We start from the raw sequence: 27355 nt of genomic DNA, 5'->3' as shown, positions 1-27355 counted from the left end.
CTTGATCACGATTTTCCAAAATCTTAAGTCTCACTACCCAAGGATACTTTTTTTTTTAATCAGAATGAGTCTTTATTTAAATAAAATGGGTTTGATTTGCACATTTCTTATGTTTAGTAGCCACAGTGTGTAGTGGGGGATGAATACAAACTGTGCAAATAATTTAGGCACCATAAAAAAAAACCCTGTAAATTAAGTTATTCATAAAACCAAGTGTTATTTCTTTTTCCTAAGTTAACCATAAACAGTTATGGACATAGTTTCTGCTTGTTCTAAAATGACTGATTTAAAAGTGTAATATACTTCATCTACTGTACTAGGTTTCCATTACTGATTCAGCATAACCCCCTCGTGTCATGGGCCTCTTTCACAGCCTCACCTTTGTAGCAGAGTTTGTAAGTTTTTTTTCTCACCCAGATTTGAGTCTCTGAGCCATTTGTTCTGTTAATAACTGTGTTTGAACATAAAGGTGAAATTGATGATCATTAGAGCTTGTTTTGTATAATTGGCTGATGTGTTCATAAACCTCCCCATAATTCTACAAAATCTCTAAAATTGTACCTCAAGTGTACCAACAGAAACTGATGATGGTATTAAAGAAAAAGAAATATAAAATGGCATTTTTTTAGTTTGCTGCACTACATTTTAGGTTTATCTTTAGTCACGTATTGCCTAATGGGAGTCCACATAAATGAAAAAAGTGAATGCATGAAAACTCAGTGACCTTATACTTTAGCACCTGCAACCCAAATGGCATATTAATGAAAAACTTGAAGATTAAATCGTATGATAGCACTGGGCGATGTGGACCAAAAGTCATATCTCAATATTTTTTCTCAAAATGGAGATACATGGTACAAATCTCAATATTTTTGTGTCGCTTTTGGGTTTTTCTCCTATAAGGGACAGCACGTGTGAGTGAGTTCTGTAGTGTGGCTTGTTTAGGGTTAGGATGCGCTCAGCAATCCATCTACCTGTGCTTTTCATGCTGTAACAAAATCAGCAACTCCTAAATCGAGTATTTTAATACAAAATCAGTTATAAAAGAATAATAAAATAAAAATCTTGATATATCTTGAACCTCGACATATTGCCCAGGCCTCTCTTATATAAATAGAGATGAAAATGCAATATTTGGCTAATAAAAAGCCATAATAATCACTTATAACACTACCTTTACAAACAAAAAAATACAGGATTGTTGAGTTGAGATTTTCGTTCATATAGGAAATTTACTGTGAAAAACCACCCACACACTATCAACTTAATATCTAGTCAAGGCAAAGAAACCTTTTACATGTGTTTAAAAAAAAAAAACACCAAAGAAGGTGATAATGTATTATTATAGTTGTAAAAAAGCTTAGAGAAATCATTTTGTAGAAAATAAAAACTATTTTAAAAAAAAACCAGCAAACCAGGTTCACAGCAGTCCACTGAGTGAGTTTAATACGACACCAATCATGACATGGTTTGAAATGATGAAGGTATGCCTACTATGTCTATATTTAAAAGCCAAAGGAGCCTCAGCGCATGCAAATCAAAGGCAAAGGTCCCAGTCATGTTGTTTGTCTGCCCCAATCGGCATCTGCAAATGTGGAAAATATGAGGAAATAATGGCAAACAGGCCTAATAAAAGACACCTCTGCCAACAAGGAAGAATTCTTGGGCAGTAAGTTAGTGGGGAATGTGTATTCTGTAGAAGGAAATATTTCTGAATTTAGACACTGAGATTCTTCCCTCTCGGACCACATGGGAAAGAAAAACACTCGGACAGACATTCTGAAAATGTTTATTTCAATAAGTTTCTATGTGCTTTAAAAATAGTCATTTACATGATAAAAACACACGTGTAAAAGACTAAATAGTGAAAAAAATGATTATTTCGGTTTTTGCTTCAGCTTTTGATGCCAGTCAGGAGGTTCTTTTTTGGTCTGCAAATAAAAGAGAGGGAGAGAGAGGAAATGAATTGCATAAAATTCACCTATTCTTTATCTCAACAAATAAGACAATCAATTTTTTGATACACCATCCTGATAAGTACAGAACAACCAAAACCTGTTCTCTTTTAAATTCTTAATAAACCTGTACCCATCCCTTTATGCAATTTCTCTGTTTCCATCTGAGACACTTACGAACACAGTGGGCTTGGGTTTGCTCGGTGACGATTCTTCTGTGGTTCTGTGGATGATGCGTTTGGGTGGTGGTTGTTGCTGTTTCGCTGAGCGAGAAGTCCCGACTGCGGTTTTGTCTTTTTCCACAATGTTCAAAGTGTCCCCCTGATTGGAATGCATGGTGATCAGCACCTGCTTCATCACTGCCAGCTCCTTCAGAGTCACACAGCAGATACATGTGGAAAAGGAGACGTGAACAACAAATATTAATGTTAGATCATCTTTAGGCAAAAGAAAAACTTAAGTATAGGTCATTACACCTATTTATTTTATTCACTCAAGCCACATGGACTTTAAAATAACCTGACACATGCTTTTGAGCAATGGAGGAAAACCTATACTATATTGCCTAAAGAAAAAATTTTACAATCAAATGGATTTGATTGACAATCAATAATTTGACGTCATCAATCTTGCCTTGTTCGGCTTTTTTTCTCTCATCAATTCCAAAGGTGTTTTATTGGTTTGAGGTAAAAAGAAAGTGAAGTTATCCTACAAAACTCTACTTATCCATTCCCTACTGGACTTTTCTTTGCTTTGCTGAGTCATGCTGTATCAGGTCGTGGCCATCCCCAAACTGTCCCTACAAATAATGTTATTCAGACAACTTTTTTCAGCAAATTTGATCTCCTGACATGTTTCCGGTGCCTTCCTCAGAAGCATCTTGTGATTGTTTTGATGTATGCCTATGAGTTTTTTCATAAGGAATGCATCAAAACATCTACTGATCGCTTTCATGTGTCCCTATGACAGGGATGTCAAACTCATTTTAGTTCAGGGGCCAAATACAGACCAGTTCGATCACAAGTGGGCCACAGGTTTTAGGCTGGAAAATGAACAATTTCAACATTAATGTGCCAAAGTTTGCACTTCCAGTTGTAAATTAAACAAAGTGTGAAAGGCATTAACAATATCTAAGCAATAAGTGACAGATACCTCAAAGTACTTTATTTATTTTTTGACCAATTTTTATTTAATTTGGGGAGATTTTGTGGAATCATTTGTGAAAAATTGGAGAATTTTAGAAAAATTCAGAGTTCTTTCAACAACAATTTACAACTGAATTATTTCAGTCTTCCTCAGAGGCATCTACCGTAGTAATTGCTTTGATGTGTCCCTACGGGTTCTTTCATGAGGAAAGCATCAATGCATCTATTGATATGTTTCCAACTTTGTAGGGACAAAGTTGTGAGCATGGAATTGTCCAAAACCAATCTGCACACTGGAAAATGATGAGTTTCTTTCGCTCAAACTGTAAAGCAAATTTATCTCCTGAAAAATTAAGGCTGCACCACAATCCCCCTCCACTAACCTTTTACACTTGGCACAGTGCAGGGAAGTAACTGTAAACTGGCAGCCGCCAAACCTAGACTCATCCATCAGTCATCCGTCCTACTCGTCTCCACCGCTCTAGAGTCTGCGTGCTTCACACAACTACATCGGACGCTTTGCATTGCACTTGGTGATGGATGGCTCGGATGCAGATGCTCCTCAATGGAAACCCTTTCAGTGAAGCTCCTCCAAACACTTGTTGTTCAGCTCATCTGAACGACGTCTGCAGTGAGTGATTCTGCCGCACACGATGATGCACATCAGCATCCACTGACACTGCAGTGTCATTTTACAAGTTCTACCACTTAGTGGCTGAGTGGCTGTTGTTCCCAATCGGGAGTTGACGGTGGAATATTTAATAGCGAGGACATTTTACGACTGGACTTGTTGCCTGGATGTCATCCCATCACAATACCACACTGGAATTCACTGAGCTCATGATGAGACTGAGACATAGTTTTATAAACGTGTGTTAAATCAGTGGCTGTGTCCGAAATGAAACACTCTATGTATATTGCAACAGCGATTCTCAACTGGTGGGTCGAGACCCAAAAGTGGGCCAAGGACAGCTGGTCAAAAATAAATAAATACTTTCATGTTGGACTTTTTTTTTACAGGCATGCTGTGAAATGCATGTTATATAGATTTATGTTTAAAAAAAGATTATAGATGTGTCCTCAACAGCTATTTTTGAAAAACTAAATTTGGTTGGTTGGATTCTAAAAAAACAGTGGGTCGCATGGCAAAATGTTGGTCCCAGGGTGCGACGATTGGAGAACCCCTGCACCACAATCTCACTGAGTATATACTGCCCGACTTATAGCTCTTTTAAAAAACAACTTAAACATCATAAAGTAAATCAGTCGTATGCTCATTTTACCTAAAATGTAATTTGTATAGTTTTTATATTGTGTTTTGTGTTCCTGTATACATTGTATTATTTGTGTGACCTGCCTCGGGACTACAGATGTAAATTAGCAGTTTTGCTACAATCTGGCACATTTGTGTACAACTTGGATATGATTGTTCAATAATGTGTTGTCCCGATCAAATAATCCCAAGATGCATTTGAAACCTTCAATGACAAAAACATGAAGCACTCTGAGGCTAAATATCTCTGTTAATTAGGGGTGGGAACCTCTGGGTACCATACGATACAATATACAAAGCTCACGATAACGGTTATCTCACCATATGACGTTACTGCAATTATCGATATATTGGTCAGAAATCAATCCACAATGATCTGACATAACAAGAAAAAAAAAAGATTAAGTGAAAAAATACAATTTTTATTTTCTATGAATAGTGACACTATGTAAATGCAACGTTTCTGTAAATAAGTGTCAACATACCAATGTAAATGAATGACTATCTCCAATAGTGCTTTCTGTAAACAAAAAATAGGATCTTTCTTACCAGTGACACCATTATAGTGCAATATTCTAGTAAACAAAATGTTAGCTCCTTCAACAAACAGTGACAACATTTCTGTGAAGACCTACCTGCACATCTTAGTGAAAAAGCAGAAAAGGTTTTAAAAAAAAATTTAAAAAAATTGAAACTTAGCGGGAGCATATCGATAATCGATCGTGTGGAAAAATATCACGATATATCGCCATATCGAGATATCGTCACACTCCTACTGTTAATTCGGAAACCCGCCATTGTGTTACTGACAAAACTTCCGGTTAACTTCAAAACAAGAGCCATATTTACAAAAAGTCTTAAAAACTAATCAAAAACAAGAATTGATGCTTTTGTTTTGAAAAGGGAATGTTTGATTTTTAGCTTGAAGCTGGTTCTTAGGATCACTTCACATTCTGCTCGCAATGCATCATGGGGCAGTTGAGTATGACTAGTTTGCTCACCGTGCATACTTCAAAAACTGTCCCAATATAGTATACATCCCGGTATTTCTCGCATACTCAATCTTTGCATACTATCTAATGTGAACGCACTGTCAGACTTAGTATGAGTACTACGTTAGTATGCGATTTACAACACAGCCAGTGTGTGTGGCAAAGGGATGATTACACACCTGTATCCGTGGAAGTAATTAGAATACCTGCGTTCAGCGATTTAGACGAGTGAGTGAATTCCTCCGTCAACTTTCTTAACACTGTCACATTTAGGTGACATATTTGTGCTAAAGTGACAGCCTGCGAAGCTCAAACCCTTGAGGTACAAACGGGGATGACTTCCAATGAGTTGAATGAGCTTAAGGCTCTGTGGGGGTGTGGGGGGGACATTTCATAGTTCTATTTATCACCTCTGCGGACATGCGCTCTGGCATGTCGCACACACGCACGGGTGCACATACGTTCACAAGGGCACACACACACACCAACACACACGAACCCCAGTGGCATCCCAAACAGCCAGGCTGAGGAACAGCTGTCTGTGACAGGGCACATACTTCACGCAGCAAACGGCTGGCCTGGAGGCGGGGTGAACTCGCTTCCTCACGCACGGATATACGTGCGTGTACAGTCTTGAAGGAAGACTGCAATTATTTCATAGGTGTTTGCATTAGAAATAATTCTGAGATAAAACGTACACAAATCTAAATTTAATTTACATTTGTATTGCTATTTAATTTTCCTTTTTGTAGCCTAGTCAATCACTGTTCTAGTGCCCTAACTTTGTTGCTTTAACTATAAGAGTGAAGGTGTGACGTGGTATCTGGGAGTTAAGGGAAAATATGGTTGTCAAACGCTTGACCTGATCAGCCAGACACATCCAACAGAAGCTGGAGAGTTTAGTGAGTTATTAACTATTGAATGATCAAAGTTTAAGCTGCAATCAGTAGATGCCTCTGAGGAAGACTGACAGTTGGCAGTCGAAACAATGCAGGAGATCAATGTAAATTTCAAATAAAATGTTAAAGTAAATTTCTTGAAAAAACATTGTCTGAATAAATGAAACATTAACTTATTAAAGATTAAACTACTGAGGTGTGTGTGTGTACCTCTCGATGGTTAAGAAGTCGCTCAAGGTCAGCTGCCATGTTGTTTTTCACCTGTTCCAGAGTGCTACGCTCTTTTTTCAGTGAACTGCAAGAACATCAACAAACATGTAAACATTTTATTAGATAAAATCTATAGTGTAGGCCTCATAGATCAATGAATCGAACATCATTTACTCCTAAAAGAAAGGAAGCAAAAATGGTAGAATATGTTGATCTTGTTTAGTGCATTGTATTGTGGGAAGTGGAGTCCTGTAAACGGATGCATGGATGTGTTTTTACTTCATTCTTACTGTGATTTCTTGCGTTTTTTTGCCAAACAAGGAGGACAGTGATTTGCTTGTCACAATTTTTGTTGTAGTTTGTTCCCATTATTCCGCATGATATCAGAATGAAGTAAAAACACTTCTCTGTTTCAAGCGGCAATTTTTTATTTTTATAAAAAAATTTTGAGTACTTCAAATATGTTTGTTTTTTAAATAAATGAGCACATATTTTATTTTCTATACATGAATACTACTAATTACTAATTCACTCTAATGAAGTACTTTTTTAACATATGGAGCACTTGGGGTGATTGACAGGTTAAATACACAATCAGATCTCTGTGCTGGGCCATGCTAGCTCCGCCCCCTGCTAATGATTAATGACATCAAAAGGAGAACCTGTGTTCAACTCCTGCATGTATTACCAATATATGATGGGTTAATTGGAATCTGTAACTTGACCATCAGTAAATGTGTGTGTGCTGGTGAGCAATTATGAGCCTGTCAGTGTAAAAGGCAGGTGTTTAGTTTTTATATTCTCCAAAGTTTAATCAAATGAGTGTCTTCAGCCAAATGAATAAATAACAAAGATGTGAGTCACTGAGTAAAGAGAAGGAATGCCTTTAAGAGATAATGTGATGTCTTTCTGTCATGTTGTCTCACTGATCTTTCCTGGGGCTGTGATGAAGCAACTCTAGTTTCTCCACTGTTCAGCCCTGTTAGAGCCTGATATGTAACAAGACCCAAATTGTTATGTTTCTTTTAAATAAAAACTGAAATGTAATAACTGGCCAATAATGTAACAAAAGTGTTGAGGCCAAAATGTAATACTTTTTTTTTTTTTTTTTAAATAAAACCCCAAATGTGTCTATAATGTAACAAAATACTGAGCCCAAAACATTTTTCCTTTTTTTAATAGAAGTGTGTGTGTGTGTGCGTGTGTGTGGGTAAGGGACAAAAAAAATATCAAAATTGTAATAATATATATATTTTACACATTTGTGTATGATACTACTCTACATTGAAGCAATAAGCTCTTTAATCCGTTAATCATTGACTATGATAAAATTATAACACTATTAGGGAAAAAATGTTTTGCCTGCCTCATAATGTAACAACGGTGGCATCTTACATTATTAACCAGTTGAAACAGTTTCTTATTTTCTTTATTTATAAAATTTTTTTAAAGAAACATTTACCTGACAACAGTATTGAGCATATTGTCAGTATCAACAAAAAATAATGTCACAGTAAAAATAAATAAATAAAATGTATATACGGTATATATTTTTTTTCTATTCTTAATTTTTTTTTAAATCATTTATTTTAACTTTTTTTTTTTTCTTTTATTACATTTCAGGCTCAGCACCTTTCTTACATTATTGACCAGCTATTACATTTTGGGTTTTATAACATTTTTTTAAAGAACAATTCAGGTCTTTGTTATATATCGGGCTCTAATGGGCCCGTTTTCAGACAATGTAACATTAGTCTGTGCTAGGTAAGAGAGCGTCGATGGGAAACGATCCACACAAGCAGCTAGCATGTTGACAGAATTAACTGGGTGTGAGAGATCGCAAATGACGATAACAAGAGCAGGCAATTACTTTGTGGTAAGGCGTGGCTTGCTAATATAATCACCAAATTATATGATGTAACAAATTAAATCAATACAGGTAACTTGGACAGACACGAAAGACACATAATAGCCTTTAATTATAAAAAGGTAAAATGAGGTAAAATTCCCTTGGTGCGTTTTAGGGTTTTTCTCACCGTTTCCGCGTGCTTGTGTGTACCTGATTTCATCCTGTAGTGCGGTGATGCGCTGCTTCAGAACGCTGAGCTGCGCGTCTCTTTGTCGTACGGTTTCGATCAGGTAGCTGTACGGCTGCTGCGTTTGCTGCAACAGTTGGTTGGCGGCCAGCAACTATAGGATCAACACACACAAGTGTATAATAGTGCTATTACAGAACAATTACTCGTGTTACACGATGATGAGGATGACTAAGACTCTTCTGTTTGTTCACTACATCACACAACTGACTCAGCTACAAATTATTCCCATGTACTGTCAAAAGTCCACGAGCATGGGAGTCACATGTTAATGTGAACCCAAGCTAAATATCAGTGGTTCTCAACCTTTTCAGCCCGTGACCCCCAGTCAGCAAAATGATGGTCCATTATTCTGTGAATCTGTGATAATCACATTCATCTTAATAATATCCACTGTTATCCAGGAAGTTCATTATTATTTGAGCCATAGTATATTTCTTGATAGGTTAAAAGTGACAAAAAATGGTGGAGAAAATTGTGAAACGGGATTTTTTAAAAAACACAGAAATGGGTTAAAAGTGATCAATTAGTTAAAATGGACAGAAAAAGTGGTAAAAGGGCTTCAAAGTGTCAATATTGAAACATTTAGATTAAACTGGCAAATAATGAGAAATGACAAATTGTGAATGGGGTTAAATTGGCAAAAACAAGCATGAAATATGGTGAAAAGAGGCTAAAAGTGACAATAATGGCTCAACATGTCTGACATTAGGCTGGAAAAGTGGTGGAAAGGGTTTATAAGTACTAAAAATGTCTTGAAAGTGGAAGAAATGTACAGAAAAGGCATTGAAATTTGATGGAGAAGTGGCAGAAATTGGAGTAATGTAAGAAAAATGCATTAAAAGGAGCAAAAATATGGCAAGAAAAAGTGATGAAAATAGGTTAAAATAAGCAAAATGGGGTCAAATTGTAAAAAAGTTTCTTGAATATATAAAATATATATAAATATAGAATAAATAGAGTATTTGTATATTTTTACTCAGAATGTTACACATTAAACTAGTTTTATCACTGACGCTGAGCACCATTGGGAGGGGAGAGCAGGGACAAAAGTTAGATTGTTTGGTATTTGTGTGGGTGGTTAAGTGGTTAACACCCTCACTCTTTCTAGTGAAAAGGAAGTAGGATTTTTTGCATCCCCTGTACATTCAATGAATCATGAGGTATTTCAGAGAAGTGTCGCTCAATCACAGCTGACAGTTGAATGGCTGGTGTATTTAGCGTCCAATCAGCCCGCCTCATTGTGCAACTTCTCTCCTCATTGGGATGACATTAAAAGGTGTGCGAGGGACACACAAACCTATTGGATGATTTGAGGAGAAGCAGCACGAGTGGTGGCCATGTGACTGTACTTCACGCACACCCAGATTTAAAGCCTCGTTGCACAGACATGCACGTGAAGTGACACACTCAACAAAAGCCCAATGATTGTGCAGTAAGTTGTTTGCAGAGCAAAGAGCATGGCCATCATGGTTTCTGATACTATTTCCCTGCTGTGTAAACACCCGTGACAGGTGTGAAGACAGACTTCATGCAGCGACTCACTGCTGTCTGTGTCTGCACTTTGAAAACAAAAATGTGCAAAAAGTTAAACCGTCAACTATTTTTAAAATCACAAGAAACTGGACAGTCCTGTTATATTGCACTATTTTCTAATCACTTTGATCTTGTTTGGCAGCTTGAACGTAATTTACCTCAAAACCACCTCGTCTGCTCGTCCAGCAAAACCATAATGAGGGATTTTTTTTTCTTCCTCAGGAGAAAGCTATAATTAATTTTTCTGTCTACCACACCCATTTACAATTCACTCACCTGTAATTACAATGTCTATTTCTGCAGCTCTAAACTGCTCTGTGCATCATTCTTTGGAAAACTGGTTCTCAATTCATGTACCGGGGTCCAAATGTGGCCTGTGGACAAATTTCAAAGAGCCGCGTGCATTCATATGAATGGGGGGAAACAACTGTGCTTTTATTTTGAAGGGAATTTATTCCTGCAGCACAAATAAAATGAGCACGGTACTTTTTTTAATTTTTTTTTATAAAGCACATATTTTTCAGTACAAACACACCAGAAACAACTTTTTAACTCCCAATACGACAACGATATTCCAGTCTTGTGTGTTGTCCAATACCTCTGCAGTGGGAAACTGATGGAGATTACAACCCAAAATTAGCTTTGTTACTGTAGATGTTATATGGGACACATAACTTGTGATTTAATCAAAAATTTGTTTTATTTTAGTTCAGGGGCCAAATACGGAGCAGTTTGATCTCAAGTGGGCCACAGAATGTATGCGAGAAAACAAGTAATTTATTGTGCCCTAGTTTGCATTTCTACGTATAGGTAAATGACAAAATATGTAAGAAACTGATCATATCCAAGCAATAAGTGAGAGATATCAGTGTAAACAAGGATCTTCACTTTACATTTACTCGATTTTGTGACCAATTTCTATTTAATTAAGGGAACTATATGTCATCACTGGAGGAAAATAAAAGGATTTTGTAAGAATTTGTGCTTTTATTTTGAAGGGGACTTATTTCTGCAACACAATTATAATGGGCCTGGTCCTTCTTTTATTTATAAAGCACATTGTTTTTCAGTATAAATACACTAAGGGTGTCTCAAAACAACTTTTTAACTTCCGATACGATTCCGATGTTGCTGTCTTGCATTATTGTGGAGTGTTAGAAAATGTTTAAGTGACATTACTCAAAAAGAAAACAATCGTCCGCAACAGTAGGTATCAGAATATTCTACAATTGAATAACATAAAAAAAAAAAAAATAGAAGACCCTAAAAAATAACCTCAATAAATCCGATAAAAACATATGAGACTTTAAACGCAGGCCGATACAATAATCAATATCGGATTGTGAAAACCCTTAAGTTAATACACACAAATAAACAGGATAAAAATGAGTCGCAACTTGTTTTTTGTCCTGATGCAATACCAGTTGAGAAACACTGCTGTAGGGCTTCTGGCAGCTTTGCACTGATCTCGTTCAATGATTAAATGACTAGAACTTTTCTGCAGCCAGGTGTGTTCGGTACCAAACACAGGATTCCCTTTTCTCATCACGTAAGATGTTTTTTTTTTTTTTTTGGATTTAAGATTGTAGTAAGGATCTTTCAGTGAGTGATTAAAAGGAGTTTTCGCAATGATGACAGATGGATAAGTAAAACAAGCCTAAAACAACCACTAACACTGTTAATCAAGTGTAACTACAAACTAAGCTGCTGTGAGAACTGTATAATGGTGAGAATTGCTGTGGTTTGCAGGGGCTGACACGCCATGCTTCCAGGTCTCTTTGTACTTTTAAGTGATTACGACACATAGGTTTATCTCATTAACAAAGAACTGCAAGCAAACACACACTTGTGTTGTGTGTGTGTGTGCATGTGTTAATGTGAATGCACCTGCTCAGATATCTGTCCCGTCTGCGATTTATGCTTCTCCAGGTCAGTCCGCAGTGACGTGTTCTGCCTCTCTAGCTGCAGCACCCTGCGGGCCAAATGTACGCTGCAAAAGAGCCACAAAGTTAGTTAAGGTTTCAAGATGTGGGAACGACAACAAGAAAGTTACTCCAGTGCAGTGGTTTTCAATCTTGGGGTCCCCCTCCCAGTGTCTCGCGACCCATTTGGGAGGGGGACATCAAATGTCTTAAAAAATTAAGAATATTTTTTGAACAATTTGTGCTAATTTTTGCGTCTTTTTACCCAAACTTGCCACATTTTAACCTGTTTTCGTCACTTTTTCTTCGAAATGTCTCTAACTTTCCCAAATCAGGTAAATTTAAGTGAAGATCCTACAGGGACTGATATACTCGCATACTTTATCATTCCATACCAGCCTGTCATTGTCCTATCTCAGAAGCTAAGCAGGTCTGGGCCTGGTTAGTAGTTGGATGGGAGACCACTGAGAATTCCAGGTGCCACAGTGGGGGACAGTTGCTCCAGTGGTATCTGTCATTGTGTCCTTGGGCAAGACACTTCACCCACATTACCTATAGAATAAATGTAGTGTGTGAGTGAGTGTTGGTGGTGGTCGGAGGGGCCGACGGCGCACTCTTTCAGCCTCGCTTTCGTCAGTCTGCCCAAGGGCAGCTGTGGCTATAATAGTAGCTAACCACCGCTAAGTGTGGAGTGAAAGAATAACGCCTTAATTCTGTAAAGCTCTTTGAGTGTCTATGATTTATTATTATTATACTTTATCATTCATATATCGTTTTTAAGTGGAAGGGCAAACAAGGGTACATAATGTGGATTTTACTTATTTTGTCACCTAAAATCTTTGGCCCACTTAAGCTCAAGATGGTCCGTATTTGGTCCCTTGACTAAAATCAGTTTAACTAATTGTTGAATCTTTCCAAGTACCCCCTGCAATGTGCTCCTGTACCGCTAGGGGTACGCGTACCCCTGTTTGGGAACCACTGCTCCAGTGCATGCATTCATCTGGTGGATGAAATTAGAATATTTAGCTGCACATGTGTCCTTAATATACCAATATTATGGGTAATTGAACTTATTTCTTTAAATAATAGCATGAGATATAAATATGAGATGCTTGATGTTTTCACCACCTTTGCTTCAGTCTTCTTTTGGCTGTGGTGGGAACATTAGCTCCGTAGCCGTATGAGAAGAGAACTCTCTCAGCCTCCTCTTCATTTTCAACTGGCAACACAAAAACACAAAGTTTTGCATTGTTTTTCTTTTTGTGTAGAACTGTGGGAAAAAATGCAACCCAATCCCTGTCGCTTTATTTCACAAATGTATTGTAATAAAAGCTTTGACTGTTGTGACTGTGGAGCAATGACTTTTATTCAAAACAGGACAAAAGACATTTAGTCTGAGTTTAGATTATTGGTTTGGTATCAGTGTCTGTTTGTTCTTTGGTTTGGATCTATAATTGTCTGAATTTGACTGTGTGTGCATACATTAATAAGTAAAAAAAAAAAGGAACCGTTCAGTGGCCTTACTTTCTGCAGCCTGCATGGTCACCTGGTCCAGTTCTTGCTCCAGCTTTTCATACGTTTCCAGTCGAGACGACTGCTCGGAATTTTGAGCCTGCAGCTCCGACACTCGTTTCTCAGATGACGTCTGTAGCCTGTAAAACTCCTGTGTGAGAAGCTGAAGGAGAGAACGACAAGAGGGAGACGCAGAGAAAGTGATTGATTTCATATTTTCTTCAAACCCACCAAAAAAAAAGTCCAACTGATGGGGATTACAATCCATAATTTGCTTTGTTGCTGTAGATGTTTTGTGGGACACAACGCGATTTAATCAAAAATGTGTTGGTGTATTAGTAAGAATATCAGTATATTCACAAACATTTGTTGGCAAACATTCATCAAAATGTTCTACAATCTATGATAAAGCAATTTGATCTCAAGTGGGCCACAAATTTTATGCGGGAAAACAAGTCATTTCAACATTATTGTGCCCTAGTTTGCATTTCTATGTATGCATAAAATACGAAATACGTAACAAACCGACCATATCCAAGCAATAAGTGATAGTTATCAGTCCCAGTAGGATCTTCACTTTACATTTCCTACATTTTGTGACCATTTTCAATTTAATTAAGGAAAATATGTCAATTTGATGAAAATTGAAGGATTTTGTAAGAATTTTGAGTTTTTTTTCAACAGTTTAACATTAGAAATGACTGCAATTATGAGATCTAAGCAGCGGAAAAACTGAGCACCTGCAAATATTGTTGAGTTACATTTTCACAATGATTCATAGTTTCTGTCATTTTTACTTTCTGTGGTTTCCTGCAGGTGTGTTATTTGTATGTGACAGTGTAGGGTGTACACTGCATCGCCATCTACTACTTCCTCTTCCTTTCCAAAAAAAAAAGCATGGCCCTTCCGGGAATCCACTGGAAGTTTCCTCAGTGTAGTTAAGATAACCTTTTGCTTTTCATTCACTTAGTTTCACTTCATATTTCCACAAACCTAAAGTTAAATAGTCTGATAGAGCGTCTACATTCTTAAACGCTGTGGAAAGTTAAAACATAAAAAACGCTATTCAACAGATTATGAATATGATCCAGAATGAGATCATTGCATGTATTAAAGCATGACTCATCGTAGCTCGGGTATTCCCAATAAAGTGACACTTGTTTATACTCGTTAAGCAATGTGAAATCATCAACATGTCACAACATGATATAATGCTAATGGAGCAACAGCCATCCATTAATCCAAGCATCTGTTGATGGCTCTTTCATCCATTTTTGTCTTTGTATATTGCGTTACACATTCATCAGTACCTCCAGTTTCTTCTGGTGCTTCTCACACTCCACCTGACACTGAGCCAGAGCATTAGCCGTCTCCTCTTTAAGCAGTTGTGCGCGTTCGGCTTCGAAAGCATGGAGCTTGGCCTGATTGGACAGCTCTGCTACACGGCTTTCTGTGCCCAGCTGCAGCTGGCGAAACCTAAAGGAGAAACGGCAGAAGATATACGCTAAGTGTTGTTACATATGGCAGTGGTTCTTAACCAATTCAGCCCACAATTCCCAAAATAAAGCCCCCCCCCACTGTACCTTTGGTTGATTGAACAGACAGGGGGAATAAAGGGGAGAGATTTTTGTACCCCATTTATAAAGTCAGCAAAACTATGGCCCAATGTTCCATGAATCCTTGAAAAACCACATTAATTTATTTATTTATCTGGTTAACTAGGCAGATTATTCTTATTTGCGCCCTAGTATATAGTCATCTTATAAATGTAAATCCTTGTTTTAATCAGAAATAAAATGGGTTAAAAGTGTCAAAAAATGGTGAAGGTCGTGAAATGGGGTTTTAAAACCAACAAAAATTGGTTAAAAGTTGGTTAAAAAAAAAAAGTGGTAAAAATGGTTTGAAGTGTCAATAGTGGAACAATTTGTCATAACAATTAGTTTAAACTGGCAAATAATGGGCATGACACATCGTGAATGTGGCTAAATAAGCATGAAATATAGTGAAAATTGGTTAAAAGTGACAACAATGGGTCAAGATTAGGTGGTGGAAGTGGTGGAAAGGATTTGTGTTGAAAATGTCTGAAAAAAGTGGCAGAAATGGGAGTAATGCAGCAAAACATTAAAAGGAAAAAAAACAAGGCAAGAAAAATTAATAAAAATAGGTTAAAATATGGCAAGTTTGGTGTAATTGCAGAAAAATGGTAAAAATAAGCAAAAGTTGGCTCAAATTATAAAAAAAATATTCTTAGTTTCTTGAAGGCATGGTGACTTCCTCCAAGTGTCTCACGACCCCACTGTTGAGAACCCCTGCCATATATTATCCAACATTGTAGAATGACATGACTGCAGGCTTTACATTTAGTATTGATTTGCTGCTTTGTTTAGAGATCAGCATTTGGTTTCTAGTAGTATATCGGTCTGTGTATTGTACTGTAAGATATATTACACTGTATAACCTCAGTAAGAGTTGCAGTTAAAGGTCATTCAAACATATCCACAAACAAAAGCATTTCTCTAAGTACACGGTTATTGTTAGACATCGAATGATACCTGTTGGCATCAAGTGAAAGAATTTTTTTTTTTTGGAAGCGCAGACGTGGTTATTAATTAAATGAGGAATGAAAGAGGCAAAACATATCATTTGCCTTCTGCTTTCTTAAGATACACAACCTAACAAGTGTGACAAGCAGAACTAGAATGACTGCCTGTCATTCCACTGTCCTGGGAAATATACTGTATAGTACACAGTAAGGGTTAGAGGTTAAGCTCGGAAACTGAAACACATGAGCTTTTCATTCGAACTGTACCAGGACCTACAAAAAGTCACATTTTGAATCTCATGGTGGGTGTTTTCAATTTTTGTCTCATGCACAGAAAATTTGCATGTTACATCATGTAGTTTTGATAGTCGATTATTCTAAATTATTGGAATCCTGGACAAAAATTGTGATGACCTTGATGTTTGGACAACATCGTAGTCATCACATCGGTGTTCCCAAGAAGAAATATATTAACCATAATGGAAGTGGTTTTCTAAAGGCATTTTAGTATAAACAGTGTATTATGCACACAAAGCATGGGCAACTTGTGGTCAGCGTGCCACGTGTGGCAAAGCAAACAGAAAATGACTCCCAAACCACACAGAAATACACAAACGGACTCTCAAAACACACAAAAGGACAGAAAAACAAAAACACAAAAAAAATTGACAGAAAAATAAACCAACTGACTCCCAAAACACACAAAATGCCTAAAAAATAAACAAAATGACCGAAAAACACACAAAATGAGAGTAAAACCAACTAAGACTGCAAATCTCTTTGTTCTTTCCTGCAGTGATGCTCAGGTTGATCTAAATGCTGACATTAATCATGTTCCTTATGTCATACATTAACATTTTTGTTTCCCCCGCTGTGATAAAAGTTGTCCAACTCTGACATAAACCATAATTAAACCCTGTAATAAACCTCTGTAATACTGAACAGACTGAATTAATCTAATGTTTCAACAGGTTCACAATTGAGCTCCTTTTATTCAGCAGTTTATCCTTTTAATTCCTTGTTTTCTTAGTTTTTTTAAATGTACCAAATTACTGTAGTTTTAATCTTAAAGAGATGTATTATTAGTGACCTGTCTAGAACGACGTTTCAGTTGAAATTGTAATTATTTGAAAGATCAAATATTTGCAGTAATGAATAATTTAAAAAAAGACAAAAACAAAACAAATGAAAGTGTGTTGTTGCACACGTGAAAAAAACAGAGGTTTTAAACCCAGTGCCTCCCTTCGGCAGCTTCTAACAACACACTAACACTTCTTCCCACTATACAGCCATGGAAGATGGTTGGATAATATTAATAACTCTAGATTACAGCTGACCTGATAAGATTTCATCATCCGTAGCAGGCCTGAGCTATGTGTGTGCAGTGATGGACATCTACACATGGTCCACATTTTATACCTTCTTTCATTGACAGTGATGGAGCGATGGCACAATTCTTTATCTAACAAACAGTGAACTCAACAATTTTCTTTCTTTTTCCTTTATAAAAAATTGAAGGATGTGTTTGGCTTTTGAAGGTCAAAGGGAGAAGAAAGAAAAAAAAAATAGCTTGACATTAGGGCTACTTTGGTACGTTTATTTAACGCATTGAGTTTTAGGTCAAACATTTGAATTCCACTACTTCACCTTAGCTCTTGTTTTTTCGCACGCTAAGATTAAAGCTGGCCCTTTATGTCTCAATCTTCTGACGCCATTTCAAGCTTGTCCCCCTCATTCTTTGCCCCAAAAATAGGGGCATGTGCGTGAGGTTAGGGGTTAAGGGCTTGGGGCTCGCATCTGTCGTTGCTGGCTTGCGATTTGATGCAGAGAGGGAATGTGATCGCAGCAGCAGAGAGAGAGAAGGGTTCAAGAGAGAGTGAAAAGTGTGTGTGTGTGTGTTAGAGAAACCAACAGCTGGTGGTTTGGATCTAGAGAAATGACTGGCATGTAGTAGTAACAGTGGACAGGGACACATATTGCTGCTGCTGTATTCATGTGTGTGTTGACAAAATAAAGCTGGAGTGAAGTTAAGAAAAAAATTGAAAGTTAAATAATGAAAATTAACGAGACATGGCGTAAAACGATCTCCAATAATTCCATACATGTATCACAAAAACCAGACGCTCATGACGGCATGTTTCATGTAAAGGCCAGAAATGTAGCAGTGAAATAAGAAATGAACAGAAGGTAAAGACTCATCTGTGGCTAATCCAGTGGATTACAACCTTTTTCTTGTCATCGCCCCATTTTTATATCACAAATTTATTCTCTTAAGCAGTGGTTCTCAACTGGTCTCACCCTGGGACCCACATTTTGCCATGTTCATTAAATCACAACCCACTTTTTTTTTTTAGAATTCAACCAACCAATATTTAGTATTTCAAAAACAAACATGTAATATTTTTATAAAAACATAAATCTATATATTTTCCACAACATTCACGTCAAAATAAAAGTTTCTTTCAAAATAAAAGACAAGTCCAACATGAGAGACATTAAGTATTTATTTCTGACCAGCTGTCTGCGACCCACCCAGTACAGGTCCGCGACCCACTTTTGGGTCCCGACCCACTAGTTGAGAATCACTCGTTTTTTGACCATGTTTATTATGCGTTACAAATACAGAGTTGCCAGTATTACTGCACAATATGCACCAGCTCAGATATTTTTGTAATGCATTTTATTCTAACTTGATTTATAGATGAGAAAGTAAGTATAGAACAATACATCTGTTTCAGATTTCATGTGTTGTTTTAATTTGAAAGAGAATAATAGTTATTTAAGCTCAATGAGCTTTCTTCCTCTTCCTGCACTGTAATATCTATTTCTGTGATATTATGCATTGTTTTACCATTTTAATGTGTGATTTTTTTTGTTTTATTATTATTATTAGATGACAACAGTGGTTTTATCACAATGAGAGAGAAAAATCAAACAAGGCAAAAAGGAAATTAAGAGAATAAATGGTACAAAATCCTGTACGTGAAGCCTGTACATGTTTGAAAAGGAGTAGGACGACGTATAAACTTATATGATCCTACCCCTTGTAATATTTAGTACTATACTGTACTTTATTTCTATACATTAATCTTATAATATGCACCTATTTACACTATAAAAATAGAAATAACTAATTGATGACAGTATATCTATAATTATACAATGTATAATTAATGTAATTCGCTCTACATTCATACACATCTATTTATAATTTTTTCCCTTTAACATGCTTCAAGAAGATACATTTTATGTATTTATGTTTAAATTGCTTTAAATTCAGACATTTTTTTTATTTCAACACAACCTGAAACCGCACAAAAGCATTTTTTTGTCGTCGTCGTCCGTGCGTGCAGTGATCGAAAGTTTATTTTGTCTCCTAAGTTATAAGTCTCCGCTTTTTCAATAAATACGTTTCTGAATATTTTTTGGGAGAAAATATTTCAGACGACCCCGACGTTGAAAAACCCTGGGCTAATCGAGGAAAACTCTTTAAACTTTCAAACCAAAATTTCACATTAAATGTATCTGAAGAGAGAAAACATCAACCAGACTTAATGCATGAGGACATAAAAAGCAACAAGAAACTATCTATCATCAATTTGACGATCTTTTCATAAACCAATGCACCCGTGTGTGGACTCGTTTTAAAGTCCGTGACCTCCTGATCCCTCGCTCACAGCGAAGCGTTTCTGATCTTTAGTGTGAGACGCTGCAGATGCTGCTACGCCTGCTGCACACTGACTAATGACAGGGTTCACACACTAACGTCAGTCAGACGTGTGTGTGTGTGTGTGTGTGACTGTTTGTATGGAAACATGGAGGCTTTCGTGGCACTTTGACGCACACAATGTTAGCATCTAATGAGCACATCAGCTGCTTATGGTAATGACACAATAACAGAGGAAAGGAAAAGAAATGATTTATATTTAACTGTGGCAGCTCCTGGTTGGCCTCAGGTGAAATTCTACTTTCCCTTTATGTCAGGAAGTAACAGATAGAAATTGGGAAACAATAGAAGCAAGTTTAGTTGAAAAGCAGCTCAGCACCAGCAGTTAAAGACGATCCTCAGACTTCATTTCTGGTTTTTTCTTTTTTAATGAGATTTGTTCTTTTAAAAGATTTTTAAATTTTAAGAAACTATTTATTGAAAAAGCTGAGACTTATACCTTAAGAGACAAAATGAACTTTTGGTCACTGTACACACGGACAACAAAAAAACAAAGTTTGTGTGTCAGTAAGCGGTACCAGTTTGTGGAACAGTTTGTCTGAATTTAAAGCAATTTAAACATAAATACATAAAGTTCATCTTCTCGAAACCCAAGTGTTAAAGGGATAAAATTGTAAATAGGTGTATATATACTTGTGTATGTGGTAGTGGTGTCCCGGTCCGATATCAGCCAGAAAACAAATATCGGATTGAATTGGACTGCATCTAAAAACTAAAAATATCCGATAGATATTATATTATATTTATTCAATTGTAGAATACTGTAGATATTATGTTTAAGGTTAAAATGTATGTAACAACTGGTCAATAATACATGGGTCAGTTTTTCTCATACCATCTGTTGTTGACTATTGTTCTCTGTTTGAGTGACATCACTTGATCAAGCCTTTTTTAACATTACACACTACAAAATAAGTAATAAAAGTATGTATGATTCATGCTGATATCATATTGGATCGATATTGGTATCGGCCAATACTCAAGGCTGCAATATCGGTATCGTATTAGAAGTGAAAAAGTTGTATCGGGACATCCCCTAGTATGTGTGGACAGATTAATGTATATTGAATGAGATTAATTATATAAATAATAGATATACATCAATTAATTGTGTGTGTATATATATATATGCATATTTATAGTGTAAAATTAAAAAAATAATCATTTGAAAAAACACTCAAATCACCTACTTTTCTTTCATTTCAGACAAATTTTCACTTAATTCAGTTACTTATTAAAAAAAATTACAAAATCTGGTGTGCATGTAGTTAACTGTGGAAAAAAAACTATTGGCCCAATTACCGAGCAAACAAATAACGGTAATAATCTTAAACGAAGTTAACGAAAGAAAATTCAAACTACAGTGTTTAAGCCGTGATTAAAACGAAAAAAACGATCACAAATAACAGCTTGATCCATAAAAAGCACAGACTGAGTCATCGACAACCTCCTCTCACTAATTTAACATGTTTTAATTACTGCCATTAACCAAAGGACACTAAATCTGTGCAAGGTTTTCTGAATACTGTCCACTTCATTCAATTAAAATTGCAAAGTTATCGTACATATTATATCTTTATGATTTAAGTGGTTTAAAGTATATGTCCTAGACATTCTTTTTTATTACAAAGCCTTCCTAAGAAGAAAGTCTGTGTTTGTGGGACAGAATGTTAATTAATCTAGCTTTTCTAAAGACAAAATAACCATCTTGGGTTTTCAAGGCCTTTATTTATTTATTTTATTTTATTTTTTTTTTAAAGGAAAATTAAAACAAATTTTATTCTCATTAAATATATCATTAATGTATGAAAAGAGGGATAAATGTCTGTAATAGGTCTGGGACGATAATCAAATCAATTAAGCGCACGGTTTATGAAAATGAACTCCATAACTTTACCAGCCTCGATATATTGAAATATGCATATATGTTTGTTTTTAATCGTCTTCCTCCTCAATATGCGTCAAAATGCCAAATGTCAGCGCCAATAATCGATCTGTAAAAAACACTCAAGAGAAATAAAAGATCATTGCATTTGGAAAGGTTGTACTTGCATTATTATGATGTATATCATTGCACCAGTGGTTAATTTGGTCTACAAAAAAATAGTATTGTAGCTTTAAACTCACTGCTCCAACAGTTGATCATATCTGGACTGAGTGTCTCTCTCTGCAGTCACTGCTCTGTCCTTCTCCAGCACCGCGTTGTCTCTGGCCTCGCGCAGATTTCTGAGGAAAATACACAAAAATGCATAATTTTAATCCACTGTAATCAACCTAGCTCATCTGCATCTTTTATGTTTTACTTTAAAAAAAAATACAGTATATATATATAAACCCTTTTAAAAAGGCATGGGGGATGTTTTTGTGACGATAAATGACGATGCATTTATGCGTCTATTGATAGTTTTTAGTATGATATACCTGTTCTCCCTCTCATACATCTCCTTAGTGGTTCTCTGCAGGTTGTTGATTTCCTGACTTGTCTTCAGCCTGATGTTCTCCACCTCCTCTCTCAGCTTGTTCTCGTACTCAGACTTGTAGTGATCTCTGATATGAACAATAATAATAGTGCCCGTGGACATTCGAGTTTCAAAAATTCAAAATAAAATAAAGGACGAAAAACCGAACCTGGATGAGACATATTTCTCATATGCGTTCTCCCTGGCTCTCTTAGAGTCCTCTAACTGGACCTAGAGCACAAAAACAGGACAGTGAGTACACATAAGAGGATCTCCTGCTATCAATAAATAATGCACACATTGGTGCTAAAACTGTGTGAACCTGCAGCCTCTCCAGCCGATCTTCTTCATGTGAACAGCGGACACTGAGCTCCATGTTCTGCTTGTGTAGATACTCCTTGTCCTTCTGTAGGAGAGTCACTGATTGCTGCAAGGTCGCCACCTGGAGGACACAAACACACAAATCAACAGTTACTAAAGAAAATCTAAGTGTGAGATGTAATAATTCACACCATGACTTCCTTTTCAACAATATTATTATACTTGGACATACTTTTTTTTATACACAAAGCAAAATACTCAAAAATCAAACCTCATTTTAATGCCTTTCACAACCCATTTTTACAATATTTTAAATCCCTTCAATTACAAAAAAAATCATGAAGCAAAAACTTGTTAAACATGATTGAAAAATTTACATTGACAGTAAAACCATAGCTCCTTTTAAATCTGTATTCTACTGTACCATTGAATTATCCCCTTTCAAATCCCGTATATTTGTATTCATTATTTTGTTTTATATTTTTCTTTATTTGTGTGTTTTTTTTCTCTTTATTTTGTTCCTCTGTATAGAGATTGAACGTGTGGTTTTGACTATAATATGCTATCCTATCTATTGTTCTAGTGATTGTTGTATATTACATTTAAGTGCCTTGTTATCTGTACGTACTGTGCAAAAAAAGAAATGTGTGAGATGTGCACAGTGAGTGTGAGACTGACCTCTTTACTGAGAGTCTCTCTCTCTCTAGTCACTGTAGTGTGCGTCAAGTCAAGGGCCTCAAACCTCCTCTTTAACTCCTTCAACTCAGCCTCAAAGCCGTCACGCTCCCTAAGAAAAACAGTGTGAGGGATGAAAACATTAAAGTCAAACATCAGAGACTTTTTAAACTTTTGTCTTCTTTCTATACTTTTTTTTTTTTTTAACAATTTTATAATGAAAGCAACCCCAGTTCAGGGACACACATGCACGCACGCACACACCGTTTGATGCGCGGATAGTTGTCTTTCCGATAGTCTCCGTCTTGGATGTGCTGTTTGGTGTCGGCCAGTTCTATAGTCAACCTTTGGCTCCTTAACTCCAGCTCTGAACGTGCACGTCGCTCTTCCTCGTAGCTCTGCAGCAGATACAGAACGCACATTACTCCAAATCTATCATAGTATGTGAATCTGTGACTAAAATATCACAATAAACATCTCGTTTTTCATCAGCGCTCACCTTTGAAAAAACAGCAAAAGAGATTAATAAATGACTGTTAATAATAATAATAATAACAAAATTACGAATTAAATAATGCACAGAATTAAAATTAAAAGAAAAAAATTTAAAATGGGAAAAAAGAAAGAAAAAAAAAATTGTATTGTTAGATCTTCCAACTCCAAAAAATGACCCACTTGGAAGTGTGAGGTTTAGTGTTTTTACTCTCCAGTTTTTTGAATAAATGGATTAATAATAATAGTCGGTAACATTTTACTTGAAGATTTATACATATGGCTGACATTACGCTGTCATTATGTCATTAGTGTGAATAAGGTGTCATTAAGTGTTGTTCATTAAATTATGACACCTTTGGAGCTATGTTGGCATTTTTTGGGGTTAGGTGGAGGGATCTAGTGGGGTTAGGGTAACCAACGACACTAAATGATGCCTTATTCATGTTAATGACAGCGTAATGTCAGCCTAATGTATAAAACTTCATGTAAAGTGTTACCATATAGTCCAACAGCCAACGTGTTAAACCACAGGAAGGATTAGAGACGAGGACATACCTCCATCATGTCCTTCATGTTTTTCCTGTGTATGTCCAGCTCTTCTGTCATCTTGACCTTCTGTTCAGTCAGATCATTGAGCTGAGCTCTCAGAGGAGTCACGGCCTCATAAAAACGCATCTACAAAAACAAATATTCAGTCACTACGTTTTCATTACCCTGTGGGATGTTTAACAGAAACAGAAGTTATAAAGATCACGTCCCCGTACTTACTGCAATATATTCCTGTATGGTGATTTTATCATCAGATATAGCGCGCAGCTCCTTGTACTTGTCCTCAGAAATGTCCAAATCTCTAAAGGAACGTTGCATCTCTACTGCTTTATCAGACAGCTGTCGGTTGGCCTCCTCCAGCTGATGTTGGTAAGACCTGATGGAGACCTTCTCCTGTTTATGCAGAGCCTGCTGCTTCCTGGAAGGAAAAGCCTGGTCACGTTTGTGCTAAATCATGAAACTATTATTATTATAATAGAGAACAGAGCTCCAACCAAAGATTACACAGTTTATCTATAAAGCACATATCAACCCTGCTTAAGCTGATTAAACTGAAATAAAAGTGTCTCTCACACACAAACGCTGGCGCACGCAAGTCATACACAAACACTCGTGTGTGCGCGCGCACACATACGCTTGTGGTGCGCGCTCACACAAATGCTTGTGTGCGCTCACACAAACACTCTTCGCGCGCACACACACACTCATGGTACGCACACACAAACACTAATGGTGCACGTGCACACAGGCTTGTGGTGTGCACGCACAAACACTCGTGGCGCATGCACACACAAACATTGCACGCACAAGCACTCGTGCGCGCACACAAAGCTCTGCAGATGAAGCAAACGGCTGTGCGTCACGGTCAGTAACATAAATCACACGCCGCAACGAATTGATAACCTTTGTTGCCAACGCTTTTAATAGTCGATTTCTATCGATGTTATCGATTGGTTGTTGCAGCCGTAATAGACAACTCGGTTTCTTTTCTCACCTGTTTTCCTCCTGAGCAAGTTTCAGCTGGGTGTCCAGTCTGAGGCTCAGAATCTGTTTCTGATGCAAAGCGTCATTCAGCTTCTCCTCCAGTTCCTCCACCTGCACACAGAAGATGTAAATGACATTAACACACGTGCACAAATATGTTGGTAACACCGTCAGTGCAGCAGTGTGTCAGCTTTAGTAAGAACACTATGCAGACCACATCGCTGCTCTTCAGAGAAGGATGACGAAGTCAAAAACGAAAGAGACAAAACTAATGAAGGCATAAACAACTGGAACAAAGTGAATAAAAACAAGTAATAGAAACTGGCAATAAAATGACAACAAAAAAACACAACATAAGTCCATTAAAAATACAACCAACGGATTAATGTTGCAATGTAGTTCACACATTTAAATGAGGCTGGTGAAAATACTTGACGTGGAACACCAAATCAACGCATTTACCTGAAGTTTCAGAAAAACAGAAAACTTTCCAATAATTTTGAATACAGCTTTATTTAGCTGTTTGAACATCATTGAAAAAGAAAAAATATAATAACAGATTGTGTCTAAAGTAAAAACTCAGAAAGCACAAAAATAAAAATTTCTCAATTTTCCAAATTTTCCACAGTATTCATAAAAATCAGCCTCCTGTAGCTGTTTCAAAGCCTTATGTGAACAATATTTTGTTTTTTTCTAAACAAATCCACATCCTTTTTCCAGCTTTTTGAGAACCTTCTACTTCTGATTGGGAAAGAGAGAGGTCTAGGATAAGCAAAGACAAGATATGAGACAAATATGCATTTATCCCCACAGGGAAGCCAAATATGAGGCACAGAAATATAATTAAAAATAATAATAATAATAATAATAATAATATGCTCCAACTGACTGACTAACTTTTTTAACTGTGTTGTAAACGTGTAAATAATAATGGTTGTAACAGATTGTATGGGTGAATAGAGAGGCTATAGAAGATGGTGGACTAACTGCATCTCCAAGGTGACCATGTGAGTCCAGCAGCAGGTCCTGACTCCTTACCTTAGACATGTGTTCAGCCTTCATGTTGTCTATGATCAGGTTCTTCTGGGACAGATCTATCTTCAGCAGCTGGACGTTGTGCATCAGCTCATGCTTCTCGATCAGCTGCAGGGTCACCTTCTGGGGGCCCCGCTTCTGTTCATCAGAGGAGGACACGTCCTCGGTGGTGGGCACGGTGGTCTCCAGGCTGATGTCCTCAGACAGATCCAAGGAGCTGGAGGCGTTGGCCGCTGTCCGTCTGGACTGTTGCTTCTTTGGAGCCATTGCAGCTCAATAGTTTAACAATATCAACCAGAAAGCAAATAATGGGTACTACAACCTGGACGCTGCGCGATAAACAAAACCAAACTCCATTAATTCATCCAAAAACAGTTATACTCACTAATGACCAGCTGTAGCTTAAATTGACATCGTTTAAATGCTTCGAAGTCCCGCTTCGTGCAGTCTGCTAAGCGCCAACTGCCTGATAATACAGCTGTAGTGCCTATAGCGCCCTCTGTGGTAGAAAGTCTGCATTACAACAAACGCCAACTCGCTTTCTGTTTGTTTGAATGCAACAGAATGCAATTTCACCTCTGAACACCAGATAGCGCAAGTAAAATATATAGTCCTGTAATCTGCGCTTTAGTGTCTTCTTCTGCTTTGTTTTGGTTCAATATTTTTATGGGCAACAAAAAACTATCGAGGAGGCTTTTTTCCCCCTTTTTTTTTTAAGATTAGTTGGATATATTTGGACGTCCTAATGTTTAAAATTATTTAAAAGCAATAAATCAACGTAAGATATATATAAAAAAAACCACAAATAATGAATTCGGCTTTTCTTTTTAAAGAAAAATAATAATTTTTTTTTGTCGACCCTCTCAAAAAGCGTTCACTATGCGTTGCCAGGTTGGGTAAATTCCCGCTTAACTGGGTGTCAAATAAATCCACCTTGCTCATAAAGATAGATTGCAGCCAGAATGATGTAATAGATCTATATTAGCTAGGTCGATAATATAGTTATTTTGATATTAGCTTATATTAAT

The 27355-nt window shown here is 36.8% G+C and overlaps 1 protein-coding gene across 2 annotated transcripts; it reads right to left on the bottom strand.

Moving 5' to 3' along the window:
* Positions 1–1773: 1773 nt before the first annotated feature.
* pibf1 (progesterone immunomodulatory binding factor 1) lies at positions 1774–26813 on the bottom strand. Of its 2 annotated transcripts, XM_028467961.1 has the most exons (18): positions 26331–26813; positions 25303–25403; positions 24528–24726; positions 24315–24434; positions 23529–23662; positions 23268–23376; positions 22591–22710; positions 22438–22499; positions 22231–22356; positions 21937–22035; positions 14851–15016; positions 13553–13703; positions 13157–13247; positions 11994–12096; positions 8534–8664; positions 6475–6559; positions 2133–2324; positions 1774–1931 (listed from the first exon to the last, which is right to left on the bottom strand). In XM_028467961.1, the coding sequence occupies exons 1-18, from the start codon at positions 26592–26594 to the stop codon at positions 1878–1880; spliced, it is 2307 nt and encodes a 768-aa protein (XP_028323762.1). In that variant the 5' UTR covers positions 26595–26813; the 3' UTR covers positions 1774–1877. The 2 variants fall into 2 exon arrangements, 1 of the variants encoding a protein (XP_028323762.1); XR_003675590.1 differs by lacking the exon at positions 1774–1931 and having other exon boundaries at positions 2275–2324; positions 8511–8664.
* Between the last annotated feature and the right edge of the window lie 542 nt (positions 26814–27355).

The sequence above is a fragment of the Gouania willdenowi genome, chromosome 15 (assembly GCF_900634775.1).
Source record: "Gouania willdenowi chromosome 15, fGouWil2.1, whole genome shotgun sequence".
Taxonomy (NCBI): domain Eukaryota; kingdom Metazoa; phylum Chordata; class Actinopteri; order Blenniiformes; family Gobiesocidae; genus Gouania; species Gouania willdenowi.
The sequence above is the reverse complement of the archived record's forward strand: the minus strand, read 5'-3'. Positions and strand labels throughout refer to the sequence as shown.